This window comes from Coregonus lavaretus (genome assembly GCF_964263955.1).
Source record: "Coregonus lavaretus genome assembly, chromosome: 29".
NCBI lineage: Eukaryota > Metazoa > Chordata > Actinopteri > Salmoniformes > Salmonidae > Coregonus > Coregonus lavaretus.
Window position 1 is genome coordinate 5348627 of NC_140016.1, and position 18551 is coordinate 5367177.

At 44.8% G+C, this 18551-nt stretch overlaps 1 protein-coding gene across 1 annotated transcript; it reads left to right on the top strand.

The window, feature by feature from the left end:
* Nucleotides 1-2529: 2529 nt before the first annotated feature.
* Nucleotides 2530-8645, top strand: LOC311104896 (growth/differentiation factor 9-like; the record flags this gene model as incomplete). Its single annotated transcript, XM_084146864.1, has 3 exons — nucleotides 2530-2896; nucleotides 7483-7715; nucleotides 7908-8645. 3 exons carry the CDS (start codon nucleotides 2530-2532, stop codon nucleotides 8643-8645), a joined length of 1338 nt encoding a protein of 445 aa, XP_084002990.1.
* Between the last annotated feature and the right edge of the window lie 9906 nt (nucleotides 8646-18551).

The following is an 18551-nucleotide window of genomic DNA, read 5'->3' on the forward strand; positions in this document are numbered from 1 at the left end:
GGGTTTAAACATTTTTGCTATCCCATCTTTGCAGTGTAAAAAACGTTTACATGTGGTCAGCACAATGTTAAACTTTAAATTGATCCAATATTACATTTAAAAAAGGTCTAAATTATGACATTTGATTCAGCGTATGCATCGTTTACACTGATTTATTTTCACCAAAGTCCAACAATAGTGATGACGGGGTTTGGAACACAGACAACAATAGTGATGACGGGGTTTGGAACACAGACAACAATAGTGATGACGGGGTTTGGAACACAGACAACAATAGTGATGACGGGGTTTGGAACACAGACAACAATAGTGATGACGGGGTTTGGAACACAGACAACAATAGTGATGACGGGGTTTGGAACACAGACAACAATAGTGATGACGGGATTTGGAACACAGACAACAATAGTGATGACGGGGTTTGGAACACAGACAACAATAGTGATGACGGGGTTTGGAACACAGACAACAATAGTGATGACGGGATTTGGAACACAGACAACAATAGTGATGACGGGGTTTGGAACACAGACAACAATAGCGATGACGGGGTTTGGAACACAGACAACAATAGTAATGACGGGGTTTGGAACACAGACAACAATAGCATAATAAGTGATCCAGTTTGTTAAACAATGTGCCATTGTCTCTCTGTCTGGGGAGAGGTCAGCATTCAGAATAGGGATGATGCACTAAACTGTCTTCTAAAAATAAATATAGACCACATCGACCTCTGTCTGCATGTAACTGTCAGGGGACAATAACTTCAGAAAGGAACATCTTTCAACTTAAGTGAAAAGATGAAAAAGTCTCATATAAATATAGTTCAATGTAGGCCTAACAGACAACATTTGTTCTTAAAAGTGCTGTAGGCTTACTCACTACAGTAAAAGGCCTCTCTTTTAACAGGACCGCCCTTCCCCTGCCCTTAAAACACTACAAAACTATTGCCTGTGTTGGGTTGTAAAAAAGTAAAAAGTACTTTCATAACCCCTTTCTACCCATAAACTCATGGAGCACTGAGCTGAGAACTGGTAAAGGCCCAGTGCAGTAAAAAACATCATTTCCCTGTGTTTTATTTATATATATATTTTCACACTATGAGGTTGGAATAATAACAAAACAAAGGAGATGATCGTGGACTTCAGAAACAGCAGAGGGTGCACTCCCCTATCCACATCGACGGGACCGCAGTGGAGAAGGTGGAAAGATTCAAGTTCCTTGGCGTACACATCACTGACAAACTGAAATGGTCCATCCACGCAGACAGTGTGGTGAAGAAGGCGCAGCAGAGCCTCTTCAACCTCAGGAGGCTGAAGAAATGTGTCTTGGCACCTAAAACCCTCACAAACTTTTACAGATGCACAATTGAGAGCATCCTGTCGGGCTGTATCACCACCTGGTACGGCAACTGCACCGCCCCCAACTGCAGGGCTCTCCAGAGGGTGGTGCGGTCTGCCGAACGCATTACCGGGGGCAAACTACCTGCCCTCCAGGACACCTACAGCACCCGATGACACAGGCCAAAAAGTTCATCAAGGACATCAACCACCCGCGCCACTGCCTGTTCACCCCGCTATCATCCAGAAGGCGAGGTCAGTACAGGTGCATCAAAGCTGGGACCGAGAGAATGAAAAACAGCTTCCATCTCAAGGCCATCAGACTGTTAAATAGCTATCACTAGCACATTAGAGGCTGCTGCTGCCTATTGAAATCACTGGCCACTTTAAGAAATGGAACACTAGTCACTTTAATAATGTTTACATATCTTGCATTACTCATCTGATATGTATATACTGCATTCTATAATATTCTACTGTCTCTTAGTCCATGCCGTTCTGTCATTGCTTGTCCATGTATGTATATATTCTTAATTAGATATTACTGCACTGTCGGAGCTAGAAGCACAAGCATTTCGCTACATCCGCAATAACATCTGCTACACATGTGTATGTGACAAATAACATTTGATTTGATTTGATTTAATAATACTGTGCCATTTTATAAATTATGAAAATGCCCTAAACCAAAAAAAACAATTTTTGTTTCTTTTTGACCATTTTTATTTAAAACAATCACAGTAAGGTACTTAATTGTGCCCCAGAAATGATTTGATATTGAGATAAAAACGGCTGCATTGCACCTTTAAAACCGTTCTGTTCCAAGAAGCCAGTCAAGTGGAAGAGTTGTGGAACTCTGATGTAAGTAGATTTTTGTGGCCAAAGTTAATGTTTACTGCATTTATGACTTGGTTCATTGCAAAGATGATGCTCACCTGTACCCAGCACATCAAAATCCTTCTACTATACACTGACAGTTGAAGTTGCTCCATCGGAACGTTTCATATTTCTAAATCTTCTGTGTAGATGACAAAAACAACCATTACCTTTTTCCCAAGGCCCCTTACATTTTCCCTGCTGGTTTTTGACGCGCGAGTTGATCGCGCACACCTGTTCAATTTGAGAGACGGGTGTATAGGTTGGTTGAGCTGAGGGAGTTCTCCATAAAGTTTAGACGGATTGATTTACAATGGAGACTCACTTCCACTTGACTATTGTTCTTCATTACTGGACCTCTATTTTACTACAACTTTTGATCGGCGGACTTTCACTTGGATCGTTCCCGACTACGTCAAACCTAGCTGACGAGTTTGGCGATTCCACTTTGTACCAACATGACAGTATCTTGTCGCCCCTTCTGAAGGCGCTGACAGCACAGGGAGATCCATGGCGAGACACGACCCCAAGAATGAGACCCGAGTCGAGATATGTTCGATACATGAAAAGACTGTACAGGATGTCTTCAAGACATGAGAGGAGTTCGGAAGGGAACAACCACTTGTACAACACAGTTCGACTGATAACCCCGCGGGATGAGTGCCTGGAGCAAAGCAAAGGTGAGTTTTGGGTGAAACAATTTACATGGAAATGCAATGGAGTGAGTGAGGCTTATATTACACTGGGACACTCATTTAAAACGGTGTACAAAACATTAGGAACACCTGCTCTTTCCATGACAGACTGATCAGGTGAATCCAGGTGAAAGCTATGATGCCATATTGATGTCACTTGTTAAATCCACTTAAATCCGTGTAGATGGAACACCAAATTTTATTGGCCACATGCGCTAAATACAACAGGTGCAGACATTACAGTGAAATGCTTACTTACAGCCCTTAACCAATAGTACATTTATTTTTAATAAAAAAGTAAAATAAAACGACAACAAAGTGTTGAGGAAAAAAAGAGCAGAAGTAAAATAAAATAACAGTAGGGAGGCTATATATACAGGGGGGTACCGGTGCAGAGTCAATGTGCGGGTTGAGGTAGTTTTAAGTAATATGTACATGTGGGTAGAGTTAAAGTGACTATGCATAAATAATAAACAGAGTAGCAGCGTAAAAAGATGGGGTGGGGGGGCAGTGCAAATAGTCCGGATAGCCATGATTAGCTGTTCAGGAGTCTTATGGCTTGGGGGTAGAAGTTGTTGAAGTCTTTTGGACCTAGACTTGGCACTCGGGTACCGCTTGCCGTGCGGTAGCAGAGAGAACAGTCTATGACTAGGGTGGCTGGAGTCTTTGACAATTTTGAGGGCCTTCCTTTGACACCGCCTGGTATAAAGGTCCTGGATGTCAGGAAGCTTGGCCCCAGTGATGTACTGGGCCGTACGCACTACCCTCTGTAGTGCCTTGCGGTCGGAGGCCAAGCAGTTGCCATACCAGGCGGTGATGCAACCAGTCAGGATGCTCTTGATGGTGCAGCTGTAGAATTTTTCTGAGGATCTGAGGACCCATGCCAAATCTTTTCAGTCTCCTGAGGGGGAATAGGCTTTGTCGTGCCCTCTTCACGACTGTCTTGGTGTGTTTGGACCATGATAGTTCGTTGGTGATGTGGACACCAAGGAACTTGACGCTCTCAACCTGTTCCACTACAGCCCGTCGATGAGAATGGGGGCGTGCTCAGTCCTCTTCTTCTTCCTGTAGTCCACAATCATCTCCTTTGTCTTGGTCACGTTGAGGGAGAGGTTGTTATCCTGCCACCACACGATGAGACCCTATAGGCTGTCTCATCGTTGTCGGTGATCAGGCCTACCACTGTTGTGTCGTCGGCAAACTTAATGATGGTGTTGGAGTCGTGCCTGGCCATGCAAAGTGTTAAACAAATCAAAATTATATTTAAGATTCTTCAAATAGCCACCCTTTGCCTTGATGACAGCTTTGCACACTCTTGGCATTCTCTCAACCAGCTTCATGAGGTAGTCACCTGGAAAGCATTTCAATTAACAGGTGTGCCTTCTTAAAAGTTTATTTGTGGAATTTCTTTCCTCCTTAATGCATTTGAGCCAATCTGTTGTGTTGTGACAAGGTAGGGGGGTTATACAGAAGATAGCCCTATTTGGTAAAAGACCAAGTCCATATTATGGCAAGAACCACTCAAATAAGCAAAGAGAAACGACAGTCCATCATTACTTTAAGACATGGTCAGTCAATATGGACAATTTCAATAACTTTGAAAGTTTCTTCAAGTGCAGTCGCAAAAACCATCAAGTGCTATGATGAAACTGGCTCTCATGAGGACTTCCACAGGAATGGAAGACCCAGAGTTACCTCTGCTGCAGATAATAAGTTCATTAGAGTTACCAGCCTCAGAAATTGCAGCCCAAATAAATGCTTCACAGAGTTCCAGTAACAGACACATCTCAACATCAACTGTTCAGAGGAGACTGTGTGAATCAGGCCTTCATGGTCGAATTGCTGCAAAGAAACCACTACTAAAGGACACCAATAATAAGAAGAGACTTGCTTGGGCCAAAAAACACAAGCAATGGACATTAGACCGGTGGAAATGTGTCCTTTGTTCTGGAGTCCAAATTTGAGATTTTTGGTTCCAACCGCCGTGTCTTTGTTAGGTGTGGATGAACGGATGATCTCCGCATGTGTAGTTCCCACCGTAAAGCATGGAGGAGGAGGTGTTATGGTGTGGGGGTGCTTTGCTGGTGACACTGTCTGTGATTTATTTAGAATTCAAGGCACACTTAACCAGCATGGCTACCACAGCATTCTGCAGCGATACACCATCCCATCTGGTTTGGGCTTAGTGGGACTATCATTTGATTTTCAACAGGACAATGACCCAACACACCTCCAAGAAGGAGAGTGATGGAGTGCTGCATCAGATGACCTGGCCTCCACAATTCCCCGACCTCAAACAAATTGAGATGGTTTGGGATGAGTCGGACCGCAGTGTGAAGGAAAAGCAGCCAACAAGTGCTCAGCATATGTGGGAACTCCTTCAAGACTGTTGGAAAAGCATTCCAGGTGAACCTGGTTGAGAGAATGCCAAGAGTGTGCAAAGCTGTCATCAAGGCAAATGGTGGCTATTTGAAGAATCTAAAATATTACATATATTTTGACTTGTTTAACACTTCTTTGGTTACTACATGATTCCATATGTGTTATTTCATAGTTTTCATGTCTTCACTATTATACAATGTAGAAAATAGTAAAAATAAAGACCCTTGAATGAGTAGGTGTTCTAAATCTTTTGACCGTTAGTGTATATTATTTGATATATTTAGGCCTTGGTTATACCTCCATAGGCCTTTACTCTTCCCATGTTTAGAGAAAAACAGAACGTTTTCAGACTTTTTCCACATTTTGTTACGTTACAGCCTTATTCTAAAATTGATTTAAATAAATACAACATTCTCAGCAATCTACACACAATACCCCATAATGACAAAGCGAAAACAGGTTTAGACATTTGCTAATTTATTACAAATAAAAAAACATACCTTATTTACATAAGTATTCAGACCCTTTGCTGTGAGAATTCAGCTCCGGTGCATCCTGTTTCCATTGATCATCCTTGATGTTTCTACAACTTGATTGGAATCCACCTGTGGTAAATTCAATTGATTGGACATGATTTGGAAAGGCACACACCTGTCTATATAAGGTCCCACAGATGACAGTGCATGTCAGAGCAAAAACCAAGCCACGAGGTCGAAGGAATGGTCCATAGAGCTCAAAGACAGGATTGTATCGAGGCACAGATCTGGAGAAGGCTACCAAAAAATGTCAGCATCATTGAAGTAGCCTCCATCATTCTTAATTGGATGAAGTTTTGAACCACCAAGACTTTTCCTAGAGCTGGCTGCCCGGCCAAACTGAGCAATCAGGGGAGAAGGGCCTTGGTAAGGGAGGTGACCAAGAACCCGATGGTCACTGACAGAGCTATAGAGTTTCTCTGTGGAGATGGGAGACCTTCCAGAAGGACAACCATCTCTGCAGCACTCCACCAATCAGGCCTTTTATGGTAGTGGCCAGACGGAAGCCACTCCTCAGTAAAAGGCACATGACCGCCCGCTTTGATTTGTCAAAAGGCACCTAAAGGACTCTCGGACCATAAGAAACAAGATTCTCTGGTCTGATGAAACCAAGATTGAACTCTTTGGCCTGAATGCCAAGCGTCACGTTTGGAGGAAAGCTGGCACCATCCCTACAGTGAAGCGTGGAGGCAGCATCATGCTGTGGGGATGTTTTTCAGCGGCAGGGACTGGGAGACTAGTCAGGATCGAGGGAAAGATGACCGGAGCAAAGTACAGAGAGATCCTTGATGAAAACCTGCTCCAGAGTGCTCAGGACCTCAGACTGGGGCGACGGTTCACCTTCCAACAGGGCAACGACCCTAAGCACACAGCCAAGACAACGCAGGAGTGGCTTCGGGACAATCTCTGAATGTCCTTGAGTGGCCCAGCCAGAGCCCAGACTTGAACCCCATCGAAAATATCTGGAGAGACCTGAAAATAGCTGTGCAGCAACGCTCCCCATCCAACCTGACAGAGCTTGAGAGGATCTGCAAATGAGAAGAATGGGAGAAGCTCCACAAATACTGGTGTGCCAAGCTTGTAGCGTCATACCCAAGAAGACTTGAGGCTGTAATCGCTGACAAAGGTGCTTCAAACAAAGTACTGCGTAAAGGGTCTGAATACTTATGTAAATGTGATATTTCCGTTTATTTTTAAAATAGGAAACACTTCAAAATACCTGTTTTTTTTCTTTGTCATTATGGGGTATTGTGTGTAGATTGATTGGGGGGGGAACTATTTAATCAATTTTAGAATAAGGCTATAACGTAACAATGTGGAAAAAGTCAAGGGGTCTGAATACTTCTTGAAGACACAGTATGTTTAGAGCATATGTAGGCCTGACCTATAGTCTTCATTATGCTACTAAAGAGGTTGACACAGTTCTACCAAAGATGGTGGATAAATGAAGATGTCCCACTCAGGCCGTTTACCATGGAAAAACAATAGTCACAGTTCAGGGTAGCGTAAGGGGTGTCTCTCCCATAGGCACCAATGCATTAGCAGCTGGGTCTAGTCTGCTTAGTTTGACTGTATATGAAGCAGATAAAAGGAGCGAATGAGATGTCTCTGGTTGTACTTCTTATAGGCCTACATTTCCCATGTTTCCTACAGAGTTCTTCATGCAAGACCTCTCCTACAATCTTCACCGTGTCAGAGCCAAGGAGCAGCTCCTGAAGTCTGTCCTGCTGTACTCTTTCGACCAAGAGCAGGCCACGTCCATGACTACCCTGTGTTACCTAGATGTGAAAGAGCGGGATACCCAGGATCAGTGTCCTCTCTGCCCCAGCACCCATCACTCAGTTAACTTCCTGTTCCACACGGACCGCAGGAGGAAGTGGGTTGAGGTGATTTTTGATTTAATTAAATGCAAACAACTTTATTTTTTACCTTAGGGAAATTGTATTAAGACTATAAAAGGGCTATATTTTATCATTTTAAAAGCACAATTGAACCACCTATTTGGATACACTGCATTTACAATCACAGAGGCTGTTAAACCACAGTAATGCAAACTTATTTTCATTGTGGCCCTCAAGGTGGACGTCACAGCATTTCTCCAACCTCTCATCCAGTCCCACAAGAAAGACATCAACCTGTTGATCAACCTGACCTGTGTGGAGGGAAGAGGCAGAGGGGCTAAGGGTGGAGGAGAGGAGCGGAGTGGTAGGGGCCCCGTGGAGCTCCACCTGAGGTCTCCGTCCTTGCTCCTGTACCTCAACGACACCAGTGAGCTGGCACACCGAAGATGGCTGCCCACCAGGTCACGAGGTCATATGAGGTCAGCCAATGAGTTGGACACCTTAGAGAGCCTGGCGGAGTTCAAACCAGAGCGAAGGGTCAGCCGGAGCGAGAGGAGGAGGCTGAGGAGAGAATCTCCAGATCTGTCGACGAACAACGCAGGAGGCAAAACGAGCACGAAGACCGTCCTCCCTGACCTCCTCCTGAGTTCTGACTTCCCTACGAGCGACTGTGCCTTGTACGACTTCAGAGTGAGCTTCAGTGAGCTCAAACTGAGCCATTGGATCATTTTCCCCCACAGGTACAACCCCAGGTACTGTAAAGGCACCTGTCCCAGGGCTGTGGGGTTCATCTACGGCTCCCCCAGACACACCTTCTTCCAGAACATGATCTACCACAAACTGGACTCCTCTGTACCACGGCCTTCCTGTGTTCCCTTGGAGTACAACCCCCTGAGTGTCTTAACCCTTGAAGCTGACTCCATCGCCTACAAGGAGTTAGATGAAATGATCGCCACGAGGTGCACGTGTCGCTAAAGGCCCACCTCCAGGGTCGGGCTCAATTCCATTTCAACTCAGTGTGAAACTGAAAACTCTAAACTGAAATTCCAATTGTTGTCAGTGCTTTTCAATGTAAAAAAATCCTCTTGCTCTGGCTGATCCTTAGCTCCGGGAATTGACTGAATTGAAATGGAATTGACCCCAACCCTACCTCCCCTACTGCCTGATGACGTTGTTTTACCAGCCTCAACACTTTGACCGTTAACCTACCTTCTGCTTCGACTGCCACTAGACTTACTCCATCCTCCTCAAGCCCTTGACTTTAGTGACTTTTTCACATTAAATCGGCTAATTGTAACATCCTGGTCTGGTGACTCCATGTCAAAACATCAGTGCGTGGAGTTCGATTTGATCTAGAACAGATGTATTTACTTACTTGCCAAAGTAGTTTTTTTATCTAAATGGAAAATATGGCATTGATTTCCCTTTGTTTATGTGAAGTGATGGGCAGGAATGTTGTGAACACTTCTTATCCCCCCACTTACTGTTTGTTTGTTTGTGATGTGCTTTTTGCATTGCGTTGACATACATGGATTGATTATTAATGATTTTTAAGTTATTATTTTTGTTAATTTATTTTGGGTGTTCTGTCATCTTTATTCTCTATTCTTTCACACTAACTGGTGCATCTGTTCTGGACAAAATATGAAAAAAGTGGTCTTTAAATACTCGTATCAAACACTTTTTTACGTTTTTATTTTATTCCTGGGGATTGCAGACGGTTGTTTCATGGACAACCTCTCTTTTCATAAGGTCCAGAATGTAAGTTATCTTTTATGGACAACTTGATGTTTCAGTGTGTATTTATTACCTTGGGTCATGAAATGACTGCATACCTATATGAATTTGTATTGACAAATGTAACTAAAATGCCTGTAGTCTATTTATGCAAAACAAATTAAATGTACTGTACGGTCTTGTTTGGCTCACTGATTATCAAAAAATGAATAATTAGAAAAATATTCATTAGAAAAAATAAAGAGCATGCACAAATCCTTTTGTGTTTATTCAATATAATTAATTCTAAATTGGATGGTTGTTTGTTCTGACTTAAATAAACACATTTTACTGTTGTTGCTGAGACGCACACTATTGTGTACCCACTGTTCCCCGGGCGACGAAGACGTGGATGTCGATTAAGGCAGCCCGCCGCACCTCTCTGATTCAGAGGGGTTGGGTTAAATGCGGAAGACACATTTCAGTTGAATGCATTCAGTTGTACAACTGACTAAGTATCCCCCGTTCCCTTTCAAGTTTGTGTGCGTCTGCAATCATGTCCGAATTGACTCCTATACTAGATGGATAGTTCACACACTGCTTGACAAAGATTTATCAGCTTGGTTTTCTGCCTTGTTGTGTGGGATCAGAGGCTCCATGCCCATTGGGGGCACGTACCCCTCTGATTGGTCCTGTTGAAAAATAATAATGTAAAAAAAAAATGGGGGGGATACATTGTTTGTTGGTTTTAGCTAGGCCAGATAGGTTCCCAACCTCAACTAGATACCCAGAAGCCATTTCAGGCTATCGATCAAGTTAGAGTAGCTAGCTTGTCTAACTATCATAGCTGGCATGTCTGCTGTCAAGGTTGAGACTTTAGAAAAGCAAGCAATTACTAAATGTACTGAATAAGACTCCCATTCCTTTCAATCTTTTACCCAGATTTTTGCAGAGAAGCATATTTTTTACGCACCAGTCAGGAATTAAGCATAATGATTATTTTTTATTTATTTTACTAGGCAAGTCCGTTAAGAACAAATTCTTATTTACAATGACGGCCTACACTGGCCAAACCCGGACGACGCTGGGCCAATTGTGCGCCGCCCTATGGGACTCCCAATCACGGCCGGTTGTGATACAGCCTGGAATCGAACCAGGGGGTCTGTAGTGACGCCTCAAGCACTGAGATGCAGTGCCTTAGACCGCCGCGCCACTTGGGAGCCAGCAGAAGCTTATGGCTCTAGATTGAATGAAGATGCTGTTTCAGATGTTTGATAACTTCTCAAATGTATGGAAGGGGGGGCCTGGACCCACTCCGGACCACCCCACCAATCATCCTCACGTACTTTGTGCCCCCTCAGATTTTGGGGGGTGTAAGACGCCCCAGTGTGGGATGATTCATTCCACAGAATGAGCCATTGGCAATGCCTATCCACATGGTGGCAGTAGAATCTCAATTTGCAGATATATCACACATGTAGAAGAAGAAAACGGAAGTTAGCCCTCCAGTTGGTGGAGGACGTACAACCTGTTAGAATGATAGTATGCTCAGATTCTCTGTCTGTATTGAATAGTTTATCATCTGGTGAATCTAATAGGAGTGACCTACTATTGGAGGTATTAATGTTATTATGGAGAATTGAGAGAATGGGTGTAGCGGTGAGATTCTGCTGGGTCCCAGCACATTCGGGTGTGGAAGGGAATGAAATTGTAGACCAGTTAGCCAAAAGTTAGAACTAGATATAATTGATATTAATGTTCCACTGGGTAGAGGTGAGGACACATGTAAGATCAGAGCCATTTTGATAGATGTGTGGCAGTAGAGATGGGACTCTGAGCCCAGCATTTATATGCCCTCCAAAGGAAGGTCGCTGGACCAAGATTTAAAGGTCAGATTAGGAAGGAAGAGGTGTTGTTTGATCGATTGCGCTTAGGACATTGTACATTGAGTAGAGTATTACTTTATTAATCCCAACCTGGGAAATTGTTTTATCACATCATGCACCCTTGACCAGCACAAAAACATCCTGTGGCGTACTGCATTAGCATCAAATAGCCCCCGCGATATGCAACTTTTCAGGGAAGTTAGGAACCAATATACACAAGCAGTCAGGAAAGCAAAGGCTAACTTTTTCAAACAGAAATTTGCATCCTGTAGCACTAACTCCAAAAAGTTTTGGGACACTGTAAAGTCCATGGAGAATAAGAGCACTTCCTCCCAGCTGCCCACTGCACTGAGGCTAGGAAACACTATCACCACCGATAAATCTACAATAATCGAGAATTTCAACAAGCATTTTGCTACGGCTGGCCATGTTTTCCACCTGGCTACCCCTACCCCGGCCACCAGCTCTGCACACTCCGCTGCAACTTGCCCATTACATTTACATTTTAGTCATTTAGCAGACGCTCTTATCCAGAGCGACTTACAGTTAGTGAACACATATATATATATTTTTTTTTATACTGGCCCCCCGTGGGAAACGAACCCACAACCCTGGCGTTGCAAACGCCATGCTCTATCAACTGAGCTACATCCCTGCCGGCCATTCCCTCCCCTACCCTGGACGACGCTGGGCCAATTGTGCGCCGCCCATGAGTCTCCCGGTCGCGGCCGGCTGCGACAGAGCCTGGATACGAACCAGGATCTCTAGTGTCATGCCCCCCCCCCGCTTCTCCTTCACACAAATTCAGACAGCTGATGTTCTGAAAGAGCTGCAAAATCTGGACCCCTACAAATCAGCTGGGCTAGACAATCTGGACCCTTTCTTTCTAAAACTAGCCGTCGAAATTGTCGCAACCCCTATTACTAGCCTGTTCAACCTCTCTTTCGTAACGTCTGAGATCCCCAGAGATTGGAAAGCTGCCGCGGTCATCCCCCTCTTCAAAGGGGGTGACACTCTAGATCCAAACTGTTACAGACCTATATCCATCCTGCCCTGCCTTTCGAAAGTATTTGAAAGCCAAGTTAACAAACAGATCACCGACCATTTCGAATCCCACCGTACCTTCTCCGCTACGCAATCCGGTTTCCGAGCTGGTCATGGGTGCACTTCAGCCACGCTCAAGGTCCTAAACGATATTATAACCGCGATTGATAATAGACAGTACTGTGCAGCCGTCTTCATCGACCTGGCCAAGGCTTTCGACTCTGTCAACCACCGCATTCTTATTGGCAGACTAAATAGCCTTGGTTTCTCAAATGACTGCCTCGCCTGGTTCACCAACTACTTCTCAGATAGAGTTCAATGTGTCAAATCGGAGGGCCTGTTGTCTGGACCTATGGCAGTCTCTATGGGGGTGCCACAGGGTTCAATTCTTGGGCCGACTCTTTTCTCCGTGTATATCAATGATGTCGCTCTTGCTGCTGGTGACTCTCAGATCCACCTCTACGCAGACGACACCATTTTGTATACATCTGGCCCTTCATTGGACACTGTGTTAACAAACCTCCAAACGAGCTTCAATGCCATACAACACTTCTTCAGTAGCCTCCAACTGCTCTTAAACACTAGTAAAACTAAATGCATGCTCTTCAATCGAACGCTGCTGGCACCCGCCCACCCGACTAGAATCACTACTCTCGACGGGTCTGACATAGAGTATGTGGACAACTACAAATACCTAGGTGTCTGGTTAGACTGTAAACTCTCCTTCCACTCACATTAAGAATCTCCAATCCAAAGTTAAATCTAGAATCGGCTTCCTATTTCGCAACAAAGCCTCCTTCACTCATGCTGCCAAACATGCCCTTGTAAAACTGACTATCCTACCGATCCTTGACTTCGGCGATGTCATTTACAAAATAGCCTCCAACACTCTACTCAGCTAATTGGATGTAGTCTATCACAGTGCCATCCGTTTTATCTCCAAAGCCCCATACACTACCCACCACTGTGACCTGTACGCTCTTGTTGGCTGGTCCTCACTACATATTCGTCGTCAAACCCACTGGCTCCAGGCCATGTATAAATCACTGCTAGGCAAATCCCCGCCTTATCTTAGCTCATTGGTCACCATAGCAGCACCCACCCGTAGTCTGCGCTCCAGCAGGTATATCTCACTGGTCATCCCCAAAGCCAACACCTCCTTTGGCCGCCATTCCTTCCAGTTCTCTGCTGCCAATGACTGGAACGAATTGCAAAAATCTCTGAAGCTGGAGACTCTTATCTCCCTCACTAACTTTAAGCATCAGTTGTCAGAGCACCTTACCGATCACTGCACCTGTACACAGCCCATCTGAAATTAGCCCGCCCAACTACCTCATCCCTATATTGTTATTTATTTTGCTCTTTTGCACCCCAGTATCTCTATTTGCACATAATCTCTTGCACATCTATCATTCCAGTGTTAATACTAATTGTAATTATTTTGCACTATAGCCTATTTATTGCCTTACCTCCATAACTTGCTACATTTGCACACACTGTATACAGTGGGGAGAACAAGTATTTGATACACTGCCGATTTTGCAGGTTTTCCTACTTACAAAGCATGTAGAGGTCTGTAATATTTATCATATGTACACTTCAACTGTGATAGACGGAATCTAAAACAAAAATCCAAAAAATCACATTGTATGATTTTTAAGTAATTAATTTGCATTTTATTGCATGACATAAGTATTTGATCACCTACCAACCAGTAAGAATTCCGTCTCTCACAGACCTGTTAGTTTTTCTTTAAGAAGCCCTCCTGTTCTCCACTCATTACCTGTATTAACTGCACCTGTTTAAACTCGTTACCTGTATAAAAGACACCTGTCCACACACTCAATCAAACAGACTCCAACCTCTCCACAATGGCCAAGACCAAAGAGCTGTGTAAGGACATCAGGGATAAAATTGTAGACCTGCACAAGGCTGGGATGGGCTACAGGACAATAGTCAAGCAGCTTGGTGAGAAGGCAACAACTGTTGGCGCAATTATTAGAAAATAGAAGAAGTTCAAGATGATGGTCAATCACCCTCGGTCTGGGGCTCCATGCAAGATCTCACCTCGTGGGGCATCAATGATCATGAGGAAGATGAAGGATCAGCCAAGAACTACACGGCAGGATCTGGTCAATGACCTGAAGAGAGCTGGGACCACAGTCTCAAAGAAAACCATTAGTAACACACTACGCCGTCATGGATTAAAATCCTGCAGCGCACGCAAGGTCCCCCTGCTCAAGCCAGCGCATGTCCAGGCCCGTCTGAAGTTTGCCAATGACCATCTGGATGATCCAGAGGAGGAATGGGAGAAGGTCATGTTGTCTGATGAGACAAAAATAGAGCTTTTTGGTCTAAACTCCACTCGCCGTGTTTTGAGAAAGAAGAAGGATGAGTACAACTCCAAGAACACCATCCCAACCGTGAAGCATGGAGGTGGAAACATCATTCTTTGGGGATGCTTTTCTGCAAAGGGGACAGGACGACTGCACCGTATTGAGGGGAGGATGGATGGGGCCATGTATCGCGAGATCTTGGCCAACAACCTCCTTCCCTCAGTAAGAGCATTGAAGATGGGTCGTGGCTGGGTCTTCCAGCATGACAACGACCTGAAACACACAGCCAGGGCAACTAAGGAGTGGCTCCGTAAGAAGCATCTCAAGGTCCTGGAGTGGCCTAGCCAGTCTCCAGACCTGAAGCCAATAGAAAATCTTTGGAGGGAGCTGATAGTCCGTATTGCCCAGCGACAGCCCCGAAACCTGAAGGATCTGGAGAAGGTCTGTATGGAGGAGTGGGCCAAAATCCCTGCTGCAGTGTGTGCAAACCTGGTCAAGACCTACAGGAAACGTATGATCTCTGTAATTGCAAACAAAGGTTTCTGTACCAAATATTAAGTTCTGCTTTTCTGATGTATCAAATACTTATGTCATGCAATAAAATGCAAATTAATTACTTAAAAATCATACAATGTGATTTTCTGGATTTTTGTTTTAGATTCCGTCTCTCACAGTTTACCTATGATAAAAATTACAGACCTCTACATGCTTTGTAAGTAGGAAAACCTGCAAAATCGGCAGTGTATCAAATACTTGTTCTCCCCACTGTATATATTTTCTGTTGTATTTTTTGACTATGTTTTTTACCCCATATGTAACTCTGTGTTGTTGTTTTTATCGCACTGCTTTGCTTTATCTTGGCCAGGTCGCAGTTGTAAATGAGAACTTGTTCTCAACTGGCTTAAACCTGGCTAAATAAAGGTGAAAAAAAATTAATAATAATAATAATAAAAAATAAATAATGCATCATCAATAACTTACAATGACAGAACACGCAACAATGACCAACACATTATATAAAATAACACATTAAGACAAAGGCACATGCACCAAACATTGTATCCCTAAAAGAATAGTCCGATTCAAGTGCTGTTTCCTATCCTACTCTGGGGAAAACAGGCAACATTTTCCAATAGAAAGACCTCATAAAACAGTTAATCCATTACACTCATTAAAGACTCATGGCTGTGGATAGAAATGACTGCCTAAACCTCTCTGTGGAACATCTGGGCAAGATTAACCTGCTACTGAAGCTGCTCCTGTGTTGCATTAGAGGGCTGTGGAATAGGTGTATCAATTGTCCATGCTCATGTGTGTTTTTACTTACTTTTTAGTATAAATATCTGATAGTATTAGGGACAGGTTGAAATACACTGCAGTGTGAAAGCCAGTTGATTAGCACACACCTTGAGTCCTCTGGCTTGAACCCCATCAGGCCCTGCTGACTTACTGGGGCTGGACCCTCTTCAGCTGCTTCACCACATGTTCCTCTGAGATGCTCATGGGCTCAGTGCTTCGCAGATCAGAGTCCAGCACCTCCCCTATCTGCTGTCGGTCTGCTGAGAAATTGTACTTATCAAATCTGGTAGAAAACGGGTTAAACTCTGTGGCTCTGTCCCTTCCCTCTCCACTCTGTAGTTACATTTACATTGTAGTCATTTAGCAGACGCTCTTATCCAGAGCCACTTACAGTTAGTGAGTGCATACAGTTTTCATACTGCGTGTAATGTAATGTTTGCCCCCCCCCCCCCCCGTGGGAAACGAACCCACAACCCTGGCGTTGCAAGCGCCATGCTCTACCAACCACCTTTGGTGCTGTAGCCTGTTATCTTCTTGATACCATCCCAGACATCCTTTATGTTATTCGCTTGCAGCTTGCATTCTAGCTTCAGGTTGTATTACTGTTTGCCTTTCCTGATCAGCCCTTTAATCTCCTACTGTACTACTCTCACCTTATCCCTCCTGATCAGCCCTTTAATCTGGCTGCCTACAATGATTACATACAATAATTGCCTACCATTCAGCTGTTTTCTAACCTCATGTCTGAACCGTTAACGTTAGGTAGCAAGTGGCTACTGTGCTTGAAATTTAGCTAGCTTGTTGCTACCTGGATAGCTACTAGTAAACAATAGCTGGAACGACCTAGCGAACAGACGCGAACTGGCAGAGTCAATTCAGTGGCTAGCTTTGCACTTGGCTAGCTAACAGTAGCTGCTAGGGGTAAGTCATAACCTACATTTGTGTTTTGTTTTTTACATATTGATAGCCCGAGTCGTTCAGGGAATTCGGGACATGGGTGACTAGTTAACGTTAGTTTGGCTCTCTCTGTGTGTTCGTGCCGTTCGTGCTGCGCCTAGTTAGCTAGCTGAGTTAGTCTATTCATAGAAAACATTGAACCGCTGTAGTTTACAACATTTATAGTTTCTGAGGTGGAAGTTGGGAGAGTTATATTTGGGAGTTGTGGTGAGGGAGGCCCGCTCTCTCCTTTCCCAGATGTTTAGTTCATTTCATTCTGATCTCCTCTGCATTATTGTAGCCATTTGCTGCAGCCTGTCAACTATGCCTCTGCCTATCCCTGTTCTCTCCTCTCCGCACAGGCTACACAAACGCCTCACACCGCGTGGCTGCTGCCTCTCTAACCTGGTGGTCCCTGCACGCACCACTCACCTGGAGTTCCAGGTCTCAGGCAGCCTCTGGAACTGCCGTTCTGCTGCCAACAAGGCAGACTTCATCCCAGCCTATGCTACCCTCCAATCCCTCGACTTCTTGGCGCTGACGGAAACATGGATTACCACTGAAAACACTGCTACTGCTACTGCTCTCTCCTCGTCTGACCATGTGTTCTCGCATACCCCGAGAGCATCTGGTCAGCGGGGTGGTGGCACAGGAATCCTCATATCTCCCAAGTGGACATTCTCAATTTTTCCCCTAACCCATCTGTCTATCTCCTCATTTGAATTCCATGCTGTCACAGTCACTAGCCCATTTAAGCTTAATATCCTTGTCATCTATCGCCCTCCAGGTTCCCTTGGAGAGTTCATCAATGAGCTTGACGCCTTGATAAGCTCCTTTCCTGAGGATGGCTCACCCCTCACAGTTCTGGGGGATTTCAACCTCCCCACGTCTACATTTGACTCATTTCTCTCTGCCTCCTTCTTTCCACTCCTCTCCTCTTTTGACCTCACCCTCTCACCGTCCCCCCCTACTCACAAGGCAGGCAATACATTTACATTTACATTTTAGTCATTTAGCAGACGCTCTTATCCAGAGCGACTTACAGTTAGTGCATACCATTTTTCATACTGGCCCCCCGTGGGAATCGAACCCACAACCCTGGCGTTGCAAACGCCATGCTCTACCAACTGAGCTACATCCCTGCCGGCCATTCCCTCCCCTACCCTGGACGACGCTGGGCCAATTGTGCGCCGCCCCATGGGTCTCCCGGTCGCGGCCGGCTACGACAGAGCCTGGATTCGAACCAGGATCTCTAGTGGCACAGCTAGCACTGCGATGCAGTGCCTTAGACCACTGCGCCACTCAGGAGAGTATATACGCTTGACCTCATCTTTACTAGATGCTGTTCTTCTATTAATCTCACTGCAACTCCCCTCCATGTCTCCGACCACTACTTTGTATCCTTCTCTCTCTCGCTCTCCTCCAACACTACTCACTCTGCCCCTACACAGATGGTAATGCGCCGTCGCAACCTTCGCTCTCTCTCTCCCGCTACTCTCTCCTCTTCCATCCTATCATCTCTTCCCTCTGCTCAATCCTTCTCCCTCCAATCTCCTGATTCTGCCTCCTCAACCCTCCTCTCCTCCCTTTCTGCATCCTTTGACTCTCTATGTCCCCTATCCTCCCGGCCGGCTCGGTCCTCCCCTCCAGCTCCGTGGCTTGAT